The 16,464-nt window shown below is 36.9% G+C and overlaps 1 pseudogene and 2 gene segments (V, D, J or C); all 3 read left to right on the top strand.

Annotated features, from left to right (window-relative positions):
- The first annotated feature begins 438 nt into the window (after nt 1-438).
- LOC122966520 lies at nt 439-2,198 on the top strand. The segment is given in 2 exon segments: nt 439-869; nt 958-2,198. Coding segments are annotated over 2 exon segments (348 nt in total).
- Nucleotides 2,199-2,488: 290 nt separating this feature from the next.
- LOC122966912 lies at nt 2,489-4,551 on the top strand (annotated as a pseudogene).
- A 1,828-nt stretch (nt 4,552-6,379) lies between these two features.
- LOC122966548 lies at nt 6,380-6,833 on the top strand. The segment is given in 2 exon segments: nt 6,380-6,428; nt 6,520-6,833. Coding segments are annotated over 2 exon segments (363 nt in total).
- Nucleotides 6,834-16,464: the final 9,631 nt, after the last annotated feature.

Genomic DNA, 16,464 nt, shown 5'->3' on the forward strand with positions numbered 1-16,464 from the left:
GCTTATTTTGAATCATATATTTTGACTTAATATATTTACCATCAGCAGTGACTGCAGCTCAGTCTGTCAGTGTCAATTCATCATCTCAACAGACAGGAAGTAAATCTCAAGATGAACAACAGAAAGCCTAAAGGAGCTGTTGTGTATTTTTATTAAAGCTGGATGAACAAACACTATGTCCTCCTTTTCTCATCCTCACTGATAGACTCTGCACAGTCTCACATTATTAATGTCCTCAGGTCAACTAATTCACAATTACACAACACACGGTCATCTGAGTACCACTGATGTATGACTGAGCTTTAAAAGTAAGATTTCATTACAAAAAATATAATGTTAATATAAATGAAAAATCTGACTCTTCCATCACGTACTGTAGCTTCAATGAAACCATTGCTGAGAGAAGACAGCAGTAATCTATAAAGTCCAAGTTTCTCTGTGTGTCTGTTTCTTCAAACATTTGAAAACACTGAAACCATTCAACGTCTTTTATGCAAACTCAACTTTTCATGATATTTACATGATCCTGCTGCTGTTGTCGTATTTCTGTATGAATGAAATAAGTAAGAAAAGTCAACAAATAATGAAATAAATGTAATGAAATTAGAATATTATATGTAAAGCAGATGTGATATCCAGGTGTGTTTTCAGTTTGCAGATATACAGTAATAACAGTCATCAGACTATTAGTCTCCAGTTAGACCAACATTAATGCTTCATGTGTTTGATTCTATGCAAACTCAGTGATCCTCCTTGTTTCTCAGCTATAAAAACTTCACATCAGACTGTCAGTGGAGATCACAGCACATCAGTTTCACCATAAGCCATGTTCTCTGTAGCTCTGCTGCTGCTGTTGGCAGCTGGATCCTGTGAGTTTCTTTGTTTTTTTTTCATAGTCAGCAGTTCTTCTTTTGTTTTGATAATTTGTCACAAAATATTTTCTTGTTTTCTTCGCAGGTGTGAAGTGTGAACAGTTGACACAGCCAGCCTCAGTGACTGTGCAGCCAGGTCAACGTCTGACCATCACCTGTCAGGTCTCTTATTCTTTTGGCAGCTATTGGACAGCTTGGATCAGACAGCCTGCAGGGAAAGAACTGGAGTGGATTGGAAGTGCAACAACTGGAGCTTCATACTACAAAGATTCACTAAAGAACAAGTTCAGTATCGACTTAGACTCTTCCAGCAAAACAGTGACTCTAAACGGACAGAATGTGCAGCCTGAAGACACTGCTGTGTATTACTGTGCCAGAGACCCACAATAACTAAAAACCATCAGCAGACCAGAGCAAAAACCTCTCAGTGCCTGAACACTTGTAACATGAAGCCACCAGAGGAGGAGCCCTCAGACCACTAATGAGTTCAACACCAGTTCATCACTAAAGAGGAAAAAAGTCTACAGTATATTTATAGCAGGAATTATAAGAAGAGCCTTTAAAACATATTATTATTAAACACTAAACCTTTAATTTTACCATTAATGAAAAAGACATGTATGAGGTAACATTATGACTAATTTCCCCCAAATAATCTCCCATCAGTGTCTATTCTTACAACAGTGAGGAGTAAAGGATTTTTTTATTTAACAGCTCTTCATCTGACTAGAAATTGTTCTCCAAAAAGTCACTTCTTCATTCATAACTTTACCATTTCAACAAATTTTTTTTGACGCACCATTTCTAAGTCCATTTAATAATTTCTCCTCAGACAACTTCATGGTGATGCTAATAAGTCAAACTATATGTTTTCATCACAACCCAGTCCAGTTACATCACAGTGAAGATTTTACACCAATCCCTGCTGTCCTGCAATGATTTCCTGTCCCAATACAAACCTGATCACTGCTTGAGATCTTCATGTTGGTTCCTACTAGTGGTTCCAATATCTCACCTTGTCATAAGAGTGACTGAGCCTTTGCTCTATTCACCCCTCAGCTGCCTGATCTCAACCAGCGAGTTTCACATCTTCTCAAACTGACTGTCATTTGTTGTATTTGTTTTTAAAATCATCTCATTTTATCTCTTAGATATGTTTGATTTTATGTAATTATTTAACATTGTGTTACCATACTTTGTAATATTCTTTGTAATTAGTGCTATACAGTAAAAATAATGAATATGATTTTTAAGGTTTGAAAAACCAACCAGTGATTTAATGCTATGTCCATGCACAGTTTAAAAATCACAATGTAGACTTTCTTTCAGATGGAGAAACAGCATATATATATATATATATATATAGATATATATATATGTACATGTATTTTTTCTCAAAGTTGAGATTTTGTGTTATAATACAAGCAGAAACAATTTCAATTGGTTGCTTTTTGAAAACTCTGATATCCAACAATTCAGAGTTGGCTGTGGTAAAGTTTTAATGTACTGTATGTGGTGATTATTCAGTTGTGTGCTGTGTTTTTGGTTGTAGGTTGTTTGCTTTGAGAATTTCTTGTGAATAATTAATATGTATAATATTGTTATTATTGTAATAAGAACTAAATCCAAGTTCATACAACTAAAATTCAGAGCATAAAACGTATCTTCTGAAGACATTTCAACCTCATTTGAATTCAAATTACATTAATCAAATTAATTTGGCTCGAGTCACGACTCTAAAGATACAGTATAATTGTATCAGTTCATCAAACTCAGGCAACTATGATTCAATCCGGGTCACTCCTTCCTGTGAGGAGGAGTCAATGCAAAACATTAATGTCCTCCATCTATACATATCTGTCTGCAGAGAGGATGACAGAGAACAGTGGACACACAGTTGAACATGATGGGGTGTATGACAGGACTGCTGCTTTTAATGATCCTCAGGGCAGGTGATAAAAATCACAGATCTTGTGTTTAAACTGTCTTTAAAAACTTGCCAACACAGAAAGTGACTGTTTTCTTTTTTTGGTTTGACAGGTGTTGATGGTCAGACTCTGACAGAATCTGAACCAGCAGTTAAAAAGCCTGGAGAATCCCACAAACTGACCTGTACAACATCTGGATTGTCATTCAGTAGCTACTGGATGGCCTGGATCAGACAGGCTCCTGGAAAAGGACTGGAGTGGATTGCAATCATCGAATATGACAGTGACTCAATCTACTACTCTCAGTCAGTTCAAGGCCGATTCACCATCTCCAGAGACAACAGCAGAGAGCAGCTGTATCTGCAGATGAACAGTCTGAAGACTGAAGATTCTGCTGTTTATTATTGTGCTCGACGGCCACAGTGACTGGAGTTGGTTGAGCAGCTGTACAAAAACCTTTCTCACTTGTTTTGTGTATTCAGCTGTATGGAAACTAAACTTTGTGGTCATACAATATGCAAAGACTAAAGAAAGGACCACATACATGTTCACATTTGTATAAACACACACACAAACACACATTTGTATAGCTGTCTTAGTGAGGACATAAATGCCTATTCCCAACCTTTACCCTAAACTGAACCTAAACCCATTTCAGTCTTAACCTTCAAACAGCCCTTTGAAGGTCAGAAAGTGAGAACCAGCTAAAATGTTCTCACTTTTTCAAAATGTCCTCACTTCCCAGGTCTAAAACTCAAACTGGTCCTCACAAAAACAATCATACAAGTACATGCTTACACACACACACACACACACACACACACATACACACCCATGCATGCAGGCACTTACACACACACATACACCACACACAACAAAAATACTAACTACACTGTAAACATGAGAAAGCTGACAGTGTTGGTGGTTGCTCGGTTTGGTTCCATGGAGTCCAGTGATCATTATATTGCAATGCTAATGAATGTTATTCATTATCCATGATGGAAATGTCCATAAAGCACCTCTCTAAGTTAATATTAACATAGTAACTACAATCATGATCCACCACTATCATGTCATTAGTGATCATACTAGAATTTGCACAGTTTGCACAATTTGATCTCAAAATAATACATTTAAAATAAAAGCAGAAAAAAACATTATTTGAGAAAGTTGACAGTGGTTTCATTAAATGCAGAGATATTGTGTTACAATTTAGTGTATAATGAAATTACCATTTCTAATGAAATATTGAACAATAAATATCAAGTATATTGTTGGGTTTGAAATGAATATTAGTCTGTAACCACAATGTTCACAAACACGTTTGTGACAACAAATAACACTGAAAAGAACTCCGTATGGATTACAGTGAAAAAAGATGCAGATTAAAAGTTTCATCAAGGCTCATACAACAGACTCTTTGATTAGTCTCCAGTTAGATCAACATTAATACTTCATGTCTTTGATTCTATGCAAACTCAGTGATCCTCCTCCTGTTGGCAGCTGGATCCTCTGAGTCTCTCTGGATTTGTCATAGTCAGCAGTTCTTTCTTTGTTTTGATATTTCGTCACAAAATATTTTCTTCTTTCAACAGGTGTGAAGTGTGAACAGTTGACACAGCCAGCCTCAGTGACTGTGCAGCCAGGTCAACGTCTGACCATCACCTGTCACGTCTCTTATTCTGTTAGCGACTATCACACAGCTTGGATCAGACAACCTGCAGGGAAAGAACTGGAGTGGATTGGAATGAGATATACTGGAGGTTCTGCCTACAAGGATTCACTAAAGAACAGCTCTTCCAGCAACACAGTGACTCTAAACGGACAGAATGTGCAGCCTGAAGACACTGCTGTGTATTACTGTGCCAGAGACCCACAATAACACAAACCATCAGCTGACCTGAACAAAAACCTCTCAGTGCCTGAACACTTGTAACATGAACCCACCAGAGGAGGAGCCCTCAGACCACTAATGATTTCAACACCAGTTCACTGAGGGAAAAAACGTCTACTCTAATCTACTGTATGTTAAAAATGTGGAAATAATATATATTCCACGTTCTAATAGTAGGGATTCATGATTTATGATTAATGCCAAACTCATAACTTACTAAGTCTGTGAGAAAATATAATGTAATTCAGATAATTCAGTTTGCATAAAGTGCAAAAAAATAACAGAAATCCTACATTCATTTTCAGGACATGAACTAATAGTTACTTATTATTACAATTATACCTTTGTGTATGATAAAGTGATATACTTGCAGCCCTGATAAAAACATTGAAGGGTTAAAATAATTTAGTTTATTTGAAGGTAGAAAAAAACATGATAACAGAAGAATTGAGACTGAAAGTAAATCACTTAAACAAAGAAAAATATGCAAAAATTCTTTGTTGAATCACCAGTATTAGCTGTATTATGACATAATAATTTCCAAAATATTTAATGGAATAACATTAGAATGATCATAATGGCAACTGTTGCGGCTCTCTGTGTTCCCTGTGCTGTTTGTCCTTTTTCCTCTCCTGTGTATTGCTCCACAAAGATCAAGTTAACACAATAACATTTTATTCAGGGTTGTCCATTAATTCATCATTTAGCAGACTTACATTTTCTTAATGATGATAAAGTGGAATCTGACTGTGTATCAGGCTGTAGCTACATTACATTTTAAATATATTTGTTCTTCTGGCCCGGACAAAATGGATGTGAGCCTGAAATGACCCACATGTAAAATAGCAAATATGGCCCAAATATCCCAAATCAAATGTGGGCCTTTTTTGGAAAAAGATGTGGTGCTCTCAGTTATGTGTACTCTAGATGTGGGCCAGTTCTGGTTTTTCTGGTTTGTTCTTGATTGACATACGGCTTAAAGTTAATTTAAAAAATACATTTGGATACAAATAAAACAATTAAATGCCAAAAGAGAAATGCATTATTTGAAACACTTGACATGTTTCATTAAATACAGAGACTGGAATTGATTGAATGAGTGATAAAGTTGCTATCATTAAAAAACTACTTTGATTGGTGAAGAGTATTTAAATATTTAATCTGGAATCAAGGCCTTGACAAGATGCTGTGGAATAATGATAAATAAACATAAAAAAACTCTGACATCCATTAATTCAGAGTTTGCTGCAAAAGGCTGCAAATATTTTACTGCAGTGTGCCTGGTTATTTTTTCTGTTGTGTGCTGTGTTTTTGCAGTGTATATTATTGGTATCTTTTCTCACGCACAATGTTGTTATCATTTTTTACAACAAAACAGAAGGCCACATTCTACACAAAACTCAACTTCCAAAGAGGCAGACCGAAAAACAAAACATAATTTATAATATTGCATAAATCTAATTAACTAGGCTAGAATCACAAATTTTATATTTTAAATCTACAATATATATTGTAGTTTCAACACACAGCATGGCTTTCTGTGTGTTGAAATTACAATGAGAGCCAAATCCAAACCAGTTCTCTCTTCCCTGTGAGGAGGAGTCAATGCAAAACCTTGATGTCTTCCACCTCTACTTATCTGACTGCAGAGAGGATGACAGAGAACAGTGGACACACAGTTTAACATGATGGACTATAGGACAGGACTGCTGCTTTTAACTATCTGCTGGGCAGGTGAAGATCTTCACAGATCTTGAGTTGAAGTTTTTGTTAAAAAGTTACAAGCTTAAAGAAACTGATTATTTTCTTTTTTCTGTCTTGACAGGTGTTGATGGTCAGACTCTGACAGAATCTGAACCAGCAGTTAAAAAGCCTGGAGAATCCCACAAACTGACCTGTACAACATCTGGATTGTCATTCAGCAGCTACTACATGTCCTGGATCAGACAGGCTCCTGGTAAAGGACTGGAGTGGGTTGCATCTATCAGTGCTAGCAGTAGCTACATCTACTACTCTCAGTCAGTTCAAGGCCGGTTCACCATCTCCAGAGACGACAGCAGAGAGCAGCTGTATCTCCAGATGAACAGTCTGAAAACTGAAGATTCTGCTGTTTATTATTGTGCTCGAGACTCACAGTGACTGAGTTGGTTGAGCAGCTGTACAAAATCCTACAGTACTCATCAACATTGGGCTGAAAAACTCCAACTATCTCATATGGTTAATCACTCATTACCTATTGGGTTTTTAAAGAGAGAATCCTAACGACAGTTCTTCAGAAAGATTTTAATTCTCTTCTTACCTAAAGCAACATTTTTTTTACATGAATTTCAGTATCTGAGGCTCTGAATGTCTGTGGCTTCAAACATTTGCAACACTGATACAACAAAAAAGTATATTATTTGAAACTCCAAACCTCCACACAGCTGCAGAATACTTGGCAAATGATGAATTTACATATATAGTAATAAATGTTTAATTGAAATTACAGATATATATCCTTTTCCTTGTGAGACTATTTATAACTTTCAATTCATTCACAGTAGACTCACCAAAGACAGATTTTGATAACTATTCATTAATGTTTTTGTTGATGATAATGTGTTTTTATCCATTATTACACAACACTCAGTATTAGACTAAAATCAGTTTATCTACAATAATACATGAATAAATGGTAATTCATTTTAAATAAAATCATAGCACCATTTTAAGTTCACTAAATCAACAATATATCATAGTACACACTATATATTCAGTCTGGAAACTTGATAAGAAAGACTGAACTCTTCACCTCAAAGTGATGAATAGAAGTAACAAGAAATAGATAATTATTTATTCAACATCAACCATGTTTTCTGCAGCTCTGATGCTGCTGCTGGCAGCTGGATCCTGTGAGGAGCTTTCAGTGGATTCACACTAATAAACACATTAGAAACACTGAATAGTCAGATGAATGATGGAGATAATGTTGATTTCTCTTTCCACAGGTGTGTACAGTATTGATCTCATCCAGCCAGACTCAATGGTTGTGCAGCCTGGACAGTCTTTGACCATCACCTGTCAGGTCTCTGGTTATTCTCTGACTGATAACAACTATGCAACAGGTTGGATCAGACAGCCTGAAGGAAAACCAATGGACTGGATTTTGCATCGGTGGGGAGGAGGTGACTTTTACCAAAATAATGCTCTGAAGAACAAGTTCCTCTATCACACACACACTTCTACTAGTTCAGTGACATTAACAGGACCGAATCTGATCTGCAGCCTGAGGACAAAGCTGTTTATTACTGCGTACGTATAAAGTCCACCGTGATACAAACCACCAACAGACCTGCACAAATACCCAGCAACCAAGTAACCCAACCACAAATTTTCTGTATTCATCACTGATACTTGAGTTCAATTTAACATGTACCATACAAACAGTCTTTCTTTTTATTTTTGGGTCTATAACAAAACTTCAAGAAGTATAAATAAATAAGTGCTCAAGTCTCTGGATATTATATTGTAAGAGGAAGCACAAGTTATATTGAAAAAAAAGCAAGCTTAACTTAAACTATAACAGACTGCCAGTAAATGAGACACTCCCTCCCCATGATACTCTGATGCAAATCTTCAGTGTGTGCGGTGTACTTCTGTCCTGCTGACTGGTCTTGTTGTTCTTGTGGAGCATCAGAGGTCACATCTCCAGCCTCAGGATGATGAACACACTCACTCTTCTGCTGGTTGCTCTCTCTCTGTCCTGTGAGTTCTCCTGCTTCTTGTTGTTTTATCTTTTATCAGACAACATCAATTGATGGTCAGTCACTGATACCAGAAAACTTCCCAGATGACTGTTTGTCTCACTTTCTTCTGTGGTTCATCTCTCCTTTTATCTCATCAGGTTGTACAGGTCAGAGTATGAAGTCCATTCCTTCCAATTCAGTAGTGAAAAAGCCTGGTGAGACTCTCAGTCTCTCCTGCAGGGGATCTGGCTTCACATTTAGCTGCTGTGTTATGTCCTGGATGAGACAACCTGCAGGAAAAAGTCTGGAATGGATGGGGAGCAGCTACTCTGATGCCAGTAGAAATACTTATGCTAGCAGTGTGAGAGGACGTGTAGAAATCAGCAGAGATGATAGCAACAGCATGGTCCATCTGAGACTATCCAACTTAAAGCCAGAGGACTGTGTATTACTGTGCCAGAGACACACTAGTTAAATTAAGCAGAGAGGCTTTACAAAAACCAAAACACCTACAGGGGGCAGCAAGAGACCCGAAATATGATGGCAGTGAGAGCAGAATGACAATGACACCAAACACACAGAGAAACACTTCCTGCTTGTTAGGGATTTTTCAACAATAACTGACAGTGTTTTCATTTTATTGAGACTGCTGATGTCAACATGTGTTTGTCTTTCTCTGATTTTTAAAACCTGCAAAGAACAAAAAATGATAATTTTAGATAGAGTTTTAAATAATAATCACATTCTTTTACAGTCTGTAAAAGTATTTAATAAGTTGTGTCATTCAGTAATTACACATTTTGAGCAATCAAAAATAACAAGTGGAGTTTCCCATGGGTCTATTCTCAGACCTCTACATGCTCCCATGCTCCGTTAACAGCTATTACACAGCTTGGATCAGACAGCCTGCAGGGAAAAGACTGGAGTGGATTGGAATCAGAGTCAGATACACATCATACTAAGATTTACAAAGAACAAATTCAGTATTGACTTAGACTCTTCCAGCAACAGAGTGACTCTAAACGGACAGAATGTGCAGCCTGAAGACACTGCTGTGTATTACTGTGCCAGAGACCCACAATAACACAAACCATCAGCTGACCTGAACAAAAACCCCTCAGTGCCTGAACACTTGTAACATGAAGCCACCAGAGGAGGAGCCCTCAGACCACTAATGATTTCAACACTAGTTCACTGAGGGAAAAAACGTCTACTCTAATCTACTGTATGTTAAAAATGTGGAAATAATATATATTCTACGTTCTAATAGTAGGGATTCATGATTTTTGTCACAAAAACAACAGAAATCCTCTTCACATTTTGTCCTGTGGCTCTTTAACTCTCCAGCTGTCTGTTCCTGCAGTTATCAGCTGATAAAATCTTATTTCAAAACATTAAACTTCTGCTTCGTTACACCGCGATTTAACTTTTTGAAACAAGATAAGCATACATTGCTTGTTCCATAACAGATCTTCATTGAAACCATTTCTCAGAGAAGACAGTTTCTAAACAGCAAACAACATTTTTGTGGTTAAATGGGTTTTCTAATTATCTAACATGATTAGACATACGGCTTGCTTGTGGCCCAGGGAAACAGGAGCTCAAGTGCCATCATTCCATGTGGTATGTGGGCCAGATCTAGGCCACAGCAATTTTGATATCTGAATTAACGGTGCTGTAGTGATGTAGGAGGAGTAACTATAAAAAAATTCTCACTGGGGTCAAGTTCACATTATATTTAAAGAGATTTCATGGATTTGAAAACATATTAAACACACTGTTAACATGGCTTATAGAAAGCCAAACCTCTTGGTATTTGCTCTGTTTGTTTCAACTGCTGTTGAAGGTCAGATCATAACAGAGTCTGAACCAGCAGTTAAAAAACCTGAAGAATCCCACAGACTCACCTGCACATCTGGGTTCGACTTTGGAAGCTCAGTGTGGATCAGACAGACTCTTGGAAAAGGACTGGAGAGGATCACTTTGGTACACACATCTAGTACTCCTATCCTTTACTCCCAGTCAGTCCAGGGTAGATTCACCATCTCCAGAGATGACTCCAGCAGTAAGGTCTATCTACAGATGAACAGTCTGAAGACTGAAGATACAGAATGTATTACTGTGCCAGAGACACAGTGTCAGGCAGTAATAGGAGAATCATACAAAAACGACTTCCCCTATTTACCGCCATTAATACAGACACAATGTTTGTCTGTATCACTTTTATTAAAACAGTGATTTTAATGAATTTGTTTGAATTAGTTTTTTTTTAGTTTTGTTTGGGTTTTTTTTGCTTTGTTTTTCCCCCCCAGAGCAAGAATCCCCTCTAATGTAATAAATACACATATATATACATTTTTATATGCATACATTCCAGCAGTTTAAAAAAAGTTAATTTAAAAAATACATCTGGGTACAAATAAAACAATTAAATGCCAAAAGAGAAATGCATTATTTGAAACATTTGACATGTTTCATTAAATACAGAGACTGGAATTGATTGAATGAGTGATAGAGTTGCTATCATTAAAAAACTATTTTGATTGGTGAAGAGTATTTAGATATTTAATCTGGAATCAAGGCCTTGACAAGATGCTGTGGAATAATGATAAATAAACATAAAAAAAACTCTGACATCCATTAATTCAGAGCTCGCTGCAAAAGGCTGCAAATATTTTATTGCAGTGTGCCTGGTTATTTTTTCTGTTGTGTGCTGTGTTTTTGCAGTGTATATTATTGGTATCTTTTCTTACGCACAATGTTGTTGTTATCATTTTTTACAACAAAACAGAAGGCCACATTCTACACAAAACTCAACTTCCAAAGAGGCAGACCGAAAAACAAAACATAATTAATAATATTGCACGAATCTAATTAACTAGGCTAGAATCACAAATTTCATATTTTAAATCTACAATATATATTGTAGTTTCAACACACAGCATGGCTTTCTGTGTGTTGAAATTACAATGAGAGCCAAATCCAAACCAGTTCTCTCTTCCCTGTGAGGAGGAGTCAATGCAAAACCTTGATGTCTTCCACCCCTACTTATCTGACTGGAGAGAGGATGACAGAGAACAGTGGACACACAGTTTAACATGATGGACTATAGGACAGGACTGCTGCTTTTAACTATCTGCTGGGCAGGTGAAGACTTTCACATATTTTCAGTTGAAGTTGTCCTGAAAAGGTTAAGAGCTTAAAGTAATTGATTCTTTTCTTTTCTGTCTTGACAGGTGTTGATGGTCAGAGTCTGATACAATCTGAACCAGCAGTTAAAAAGCCTGGAGAATCCCACAAACTGACCTGTACAGCCTCTGAGCTTGACTTTGATAACTACTGGATGGCCTGGATCACACAGGCTCCTGGAAAAGGACTGGAGTGGATTGCAGCTATCTATAGTGATAGTAGCAAATACTACTCTCAGTCAGTTCAAGGCCGGTTCACCATCTCCAGAGACAATAACAGAAAGCAGCTGTACCTGCAGATGAACAGTCTGAAGACTGAAGATTCTGCTGTTTATTATTGTGCTCGAGAGCCACAGTGACTGGAGTTGGTTGAGAAGCTGTACAAAATCCTACAATAGTTATCATTACTGGGCTGATAGACCACAACTATCTCATATAATTAATGTCTTCAGTTCAAGTAGTACAAAAATATTATATCATTCCTTCAAACTTCAGTGATATTTTGTTGTGTCTCTTTGTCTCTTTATTTCTCTTTCTTGTTTTTACATTCCTTTCTCACAGTGAAAAATATGAAATAAATCACAACATAAATTCAACAACAGTAAAACTTTGGCTTTCAAAAACTCTATCAGAGAAAAGATGCACTACATTACCTGAAGTATCTTCATAAGCTTTGGGTGATTTTTTTAAATTAAATCATGAATGGTTAGATTGAAGACCTTATAAATGTTCTTTGTAACAGTGCAATTCAAATATAAAGTTATTTCATTCAATCATTTCTTTCTACTTCAGTCAGGATTTGAGAAGAAAGGCTGATCTTTTCCTCCTCTGTGGATCTTATTTTTAATACAATATAATTAATGAGGAGCTTTCAGTGGATTCTCACTAATAAACACATTAGAAACACTGAATAGTCAGATGAATGATGGAGATAATGTTGATTCTCTTTCCACAAGTACAGGTAACACTTACACACTCTTTACTTGTAGATTTCAATCAGGAATGCAGTATTTATCAGAATGTCAATTATGTTTTTATTTGTTTTGATAATGGAGTTGTGAGCAGAAACAATTTCTAGTTTCTTTTGGAAAATTTCTCTGACATCCATCGGTTCAGAGTTACATAATATCAAATAAGCAGAATGTTGCTGTTATTATTTTTAGAATAGAAGAAAAGACTGTATAATATTCAACATCTGAAGAGACAATTCAGATTCAGAACAAAAACCTAATTAATATTGCAAGAATTAAATGCATTTGACTACAATCACATCTAAATTATTTGTTATGGTTTCAACACACAGTAGGTCAAAATGAGAGCCAAATCTAATCTAGTTCTATCCTCCCTGTGAGGAGGAGTCAATGCAAAACATTAATGTCTTCAACCTCTACTTAGACTCTTCCAGCAACACAGTGACTCTAAACGGACAGAATGTGCAGCCTGAAGACACTGCTGTGTATTACTGTGCCAGAGACCCACAATAACACAAACCATCAGCAGACCTGAACAAAAACCCCTCAGTGCCTGAACACTTGTAACATGAAGCCACCAGAGGAGGAGCCCTCAGACCACTAATGATTTCAACACCAGTTCACTGTTACAATAACAGGAAACAGTATTTGATCATATTTAACCATAAAAAGTAAAAAAAATATAACATGAGTTATTATAATATATAATTATAATAATATAAAATAATTCAGTGGAGGCATTTACCAAAAAGTGTTCTCTCTTCTTGACTTGCAGTATTTATATTTCAAGTGGTGAATTTGTTGCAGCATTATTTCAGCTGACAACTACACTTTAAAAGCTCTTCATTTAACAAGAAATGAAACATAAAAGTTTCTTTATGTCACTTTTAGTTTTAGTTTGTGGCTCCACATAGATTACTTTTGTCAGTCTGGACTAACAATGAGAGGAAGGACTGAACAGGACAAGAAATGTAACATTTTCTCCTTTTACTCGTGAGAATACAAGAGCTTTACAGAACACTTTCACAGTCTTTGGTACGATCTGTCTCCAGTATAGATGCAAACATTACAGGTGACCTCAGTAGATCAAAATATTAGCAAACTGTAAATAAGTTAAATAGGCTGTGGTATTAAAATAAAATAATGTCATTAATAACTGACAATAATATTATTATTTGCTTGGTATAAATTATTATAAATTAAAACAAATTGTGTCTTAGTCCGCTGTGTATTGTAGATTAATGTTTTTTATTTTACATATTTACCTGTTTCTTTTTACATATTTTTCACATATTCACATCAGTTTTCTTCACTTCAAAAAACAAAAAAAGCAACATTTGTTCAGGAGGTACTTTTTCTATTAAAACTTAATGATAATAAGTATGAAATTATTATTGCACATTTTCAAAAGTTCAATGCGGTTCTCTCTCCCTGTGAGGAGGAGTCAATGCAAAACCTTGATGCCTTCCACCTCTACTTATCTGACTGCAGAGAGGATGACAGAGAACAGTGGACACACAGTTTAACATGATGGACTATAGGACAGGACTGCTGCTTTTAACCATCTGCTGGGCAGGTGAAAATATTTACAGATCTTAAATTGAAGTCGTCTTCAAAAAATTAAAAACTTCAGTAACAATTTTCTTTTTGTCTTGACAGGTGTTGATGGTCAGACTCTGACAGAATCTGAACCAGCAGTTAAAAAGCCTGGCGAATCCCACAAACTGACCTGTACAACCTCTGGATTCACATTCAGCAGCTATGCTATGGCCTGGATCAGACAGGCTCCTGGAAAAGGACTGGAGTGGATTGCAACTATCTATAGTAGTGGCAGCAAATACTACTCTCAGTCAGTTCAAGGCCGGTTCACCATCTCCAGAGACGACAGCAGAGAGCAGCTGTATCTGCAGATGAACAGTCTGAAGACTGAAGATTCTGCTGTTTATTATTGTGCTCGACACTCACAGTGACTGAGTTGGTTGAGCAGCTGTACAAAATCCTACAGTACTCATCATCACTGGGCTGAAAAAGTATTTAATGTGATTAATGTGTGATTATTGTCCTTAGTTGACAAAGTAAATTAGTTATTTGATTCAATCATTTATTTTCTACTTCAGTCTCAATTTGAGAAGAAATGCTGATCTTTTCACCTTTAATACAACCTATTTAAATAAAATGTAATCAACTATTCAACGATATGCAAATACATGTGATTCATAAGGAAGTGAAGTGTGTGTGTCTGTGTGTCAGTGAGAGGACAGAAGAGCTCACATCAGTTCAGCTTCAACATCAACCATGTTCTCTGCAGCTCTGATGCTGCTGCTGGCAGCTGGATCCTGTGAGGAGCTTTCAGTGGATTCACACTAATAAACACATTAGAAACACTGAATAGTCAGATGAATGATGGAGATAATGTTGATTTCTCTTTCCACAGGTGTGTACAGTATTGATCTCATCCAGCCAGACTCAATGGTTGTGCAGCCTGGACAGTCTTTGACCATCACCTGTCAGGTCTCTGGTTATTCTCTGACTGATAACAACTATGCAACAGGTTGGATCAGACAGCCTGAAGGAAAACCAATGGACTGGATTTTCCATCGATGAGGAGGAGGAGGTGACTTTTACCAAAATAATGCTCTGAAGAACAAGTTCCTTTATCACACACACACTTCTACTAGTTCAGTGACATTAACAGGACAGAATCTGATCTGCAGCCTGAGGACACAGCTGTTTATTATTGCGTACGTATAAACTCCACAATGATACAAAGCCACCAACAGACCTGCACAAATACCCAGCAACCAAGTAACCCAACCACAAATTTTCTATATATATCACTGATACTTGAGTTCAATTTAACATATACCATACAAACAGTCTTTCTTTCTATTTTTGGGTCTATACCACAACAAAACAAAAAATAAAAATACATAAGTACTCCTGTTGCTGGATGTCATATTATATTCCACATGGAAGGACAAGTCATATTAAAAAATAAATAACTTAAACTATAACAGACTTCCAGTAAATGAGACACTCCAACCCCATGATACTCTGATGCAAATCTTCAGTGTGTGCAGTGTACTTCTGTCCTGTTGACTGGTCTTGTTGTTTGTATGTTGTATGTTGTTTGCATCAGAGGTCACATCTCCAGCCTCAGGATGATGAACACACTCACTCTTCTGCTGGTTGCTCTCTCTCTGTCCTGTGAGTTCTCCTGCTTCTTGTTGTTTTATTTTTTATCAGACAACATCAACTGATGGTCAGTCACTGATACCAGAAAACTTCCCAGATGACTGTTTGTCTCACTTTCTTCTGTAGTTCATCTCTCCTTTCATCTCATCAGGTTGTACAGGTCAGAGTATGGAGTCCATTCCTTCCAGTTCAGTAGTGAAAAAGCCTGGTGAGACTCTCAGTCTCTCCTGCAGGGGATCTGGCTTCACATTTACCTGCTGTACAATGCACTGGATCAGACAACCTGCAGGAAAAGCACTAGAACGGATAGGGGTCAGCTGGTCCACTGCTAGTAGTAACACTTATGTTACGAGTGTGAGAGGATGTGTAGAAATCAGCAGAGATGATAGCAACAGCATGGTCCATCTGAGACTGTCTAACTTAAAGCCAGAGGACTCTGCTGTGTATTACTGTGCCAGAGACACACACTAGTTAAATTAAGCAGAGAGGCTTTACAAAAACCTAAAACACCTACAGGGGGCAGCAGGAGACCCGAAATATGATGGCAGTGAGAGCAGAATGACAATGACACCAAACATACAATACACACGAACAAAGAGCAACACTTCCTGAGTCTTTGTTGTTTGATGACTGATAATGTCTAAATGTGTTTTTCTTTCTCTGTTTTATTAGACGTATGAAGAAAACAAAA

Source organism: Thunnus albacares, chromosome 17 (assembly GCF_914725855.1).
Source record: "Thunnus albacares chromosome 17, fThuAlb1.1, whole genome shotgun sequence".
Classification (NCBI taxonomy): domain Eukaryota; kingdom Metazoa; phylum Chordata; class Actinopteri; order Scombriformes; family Scombridae; genus Thunnus; species Thunnus albacares.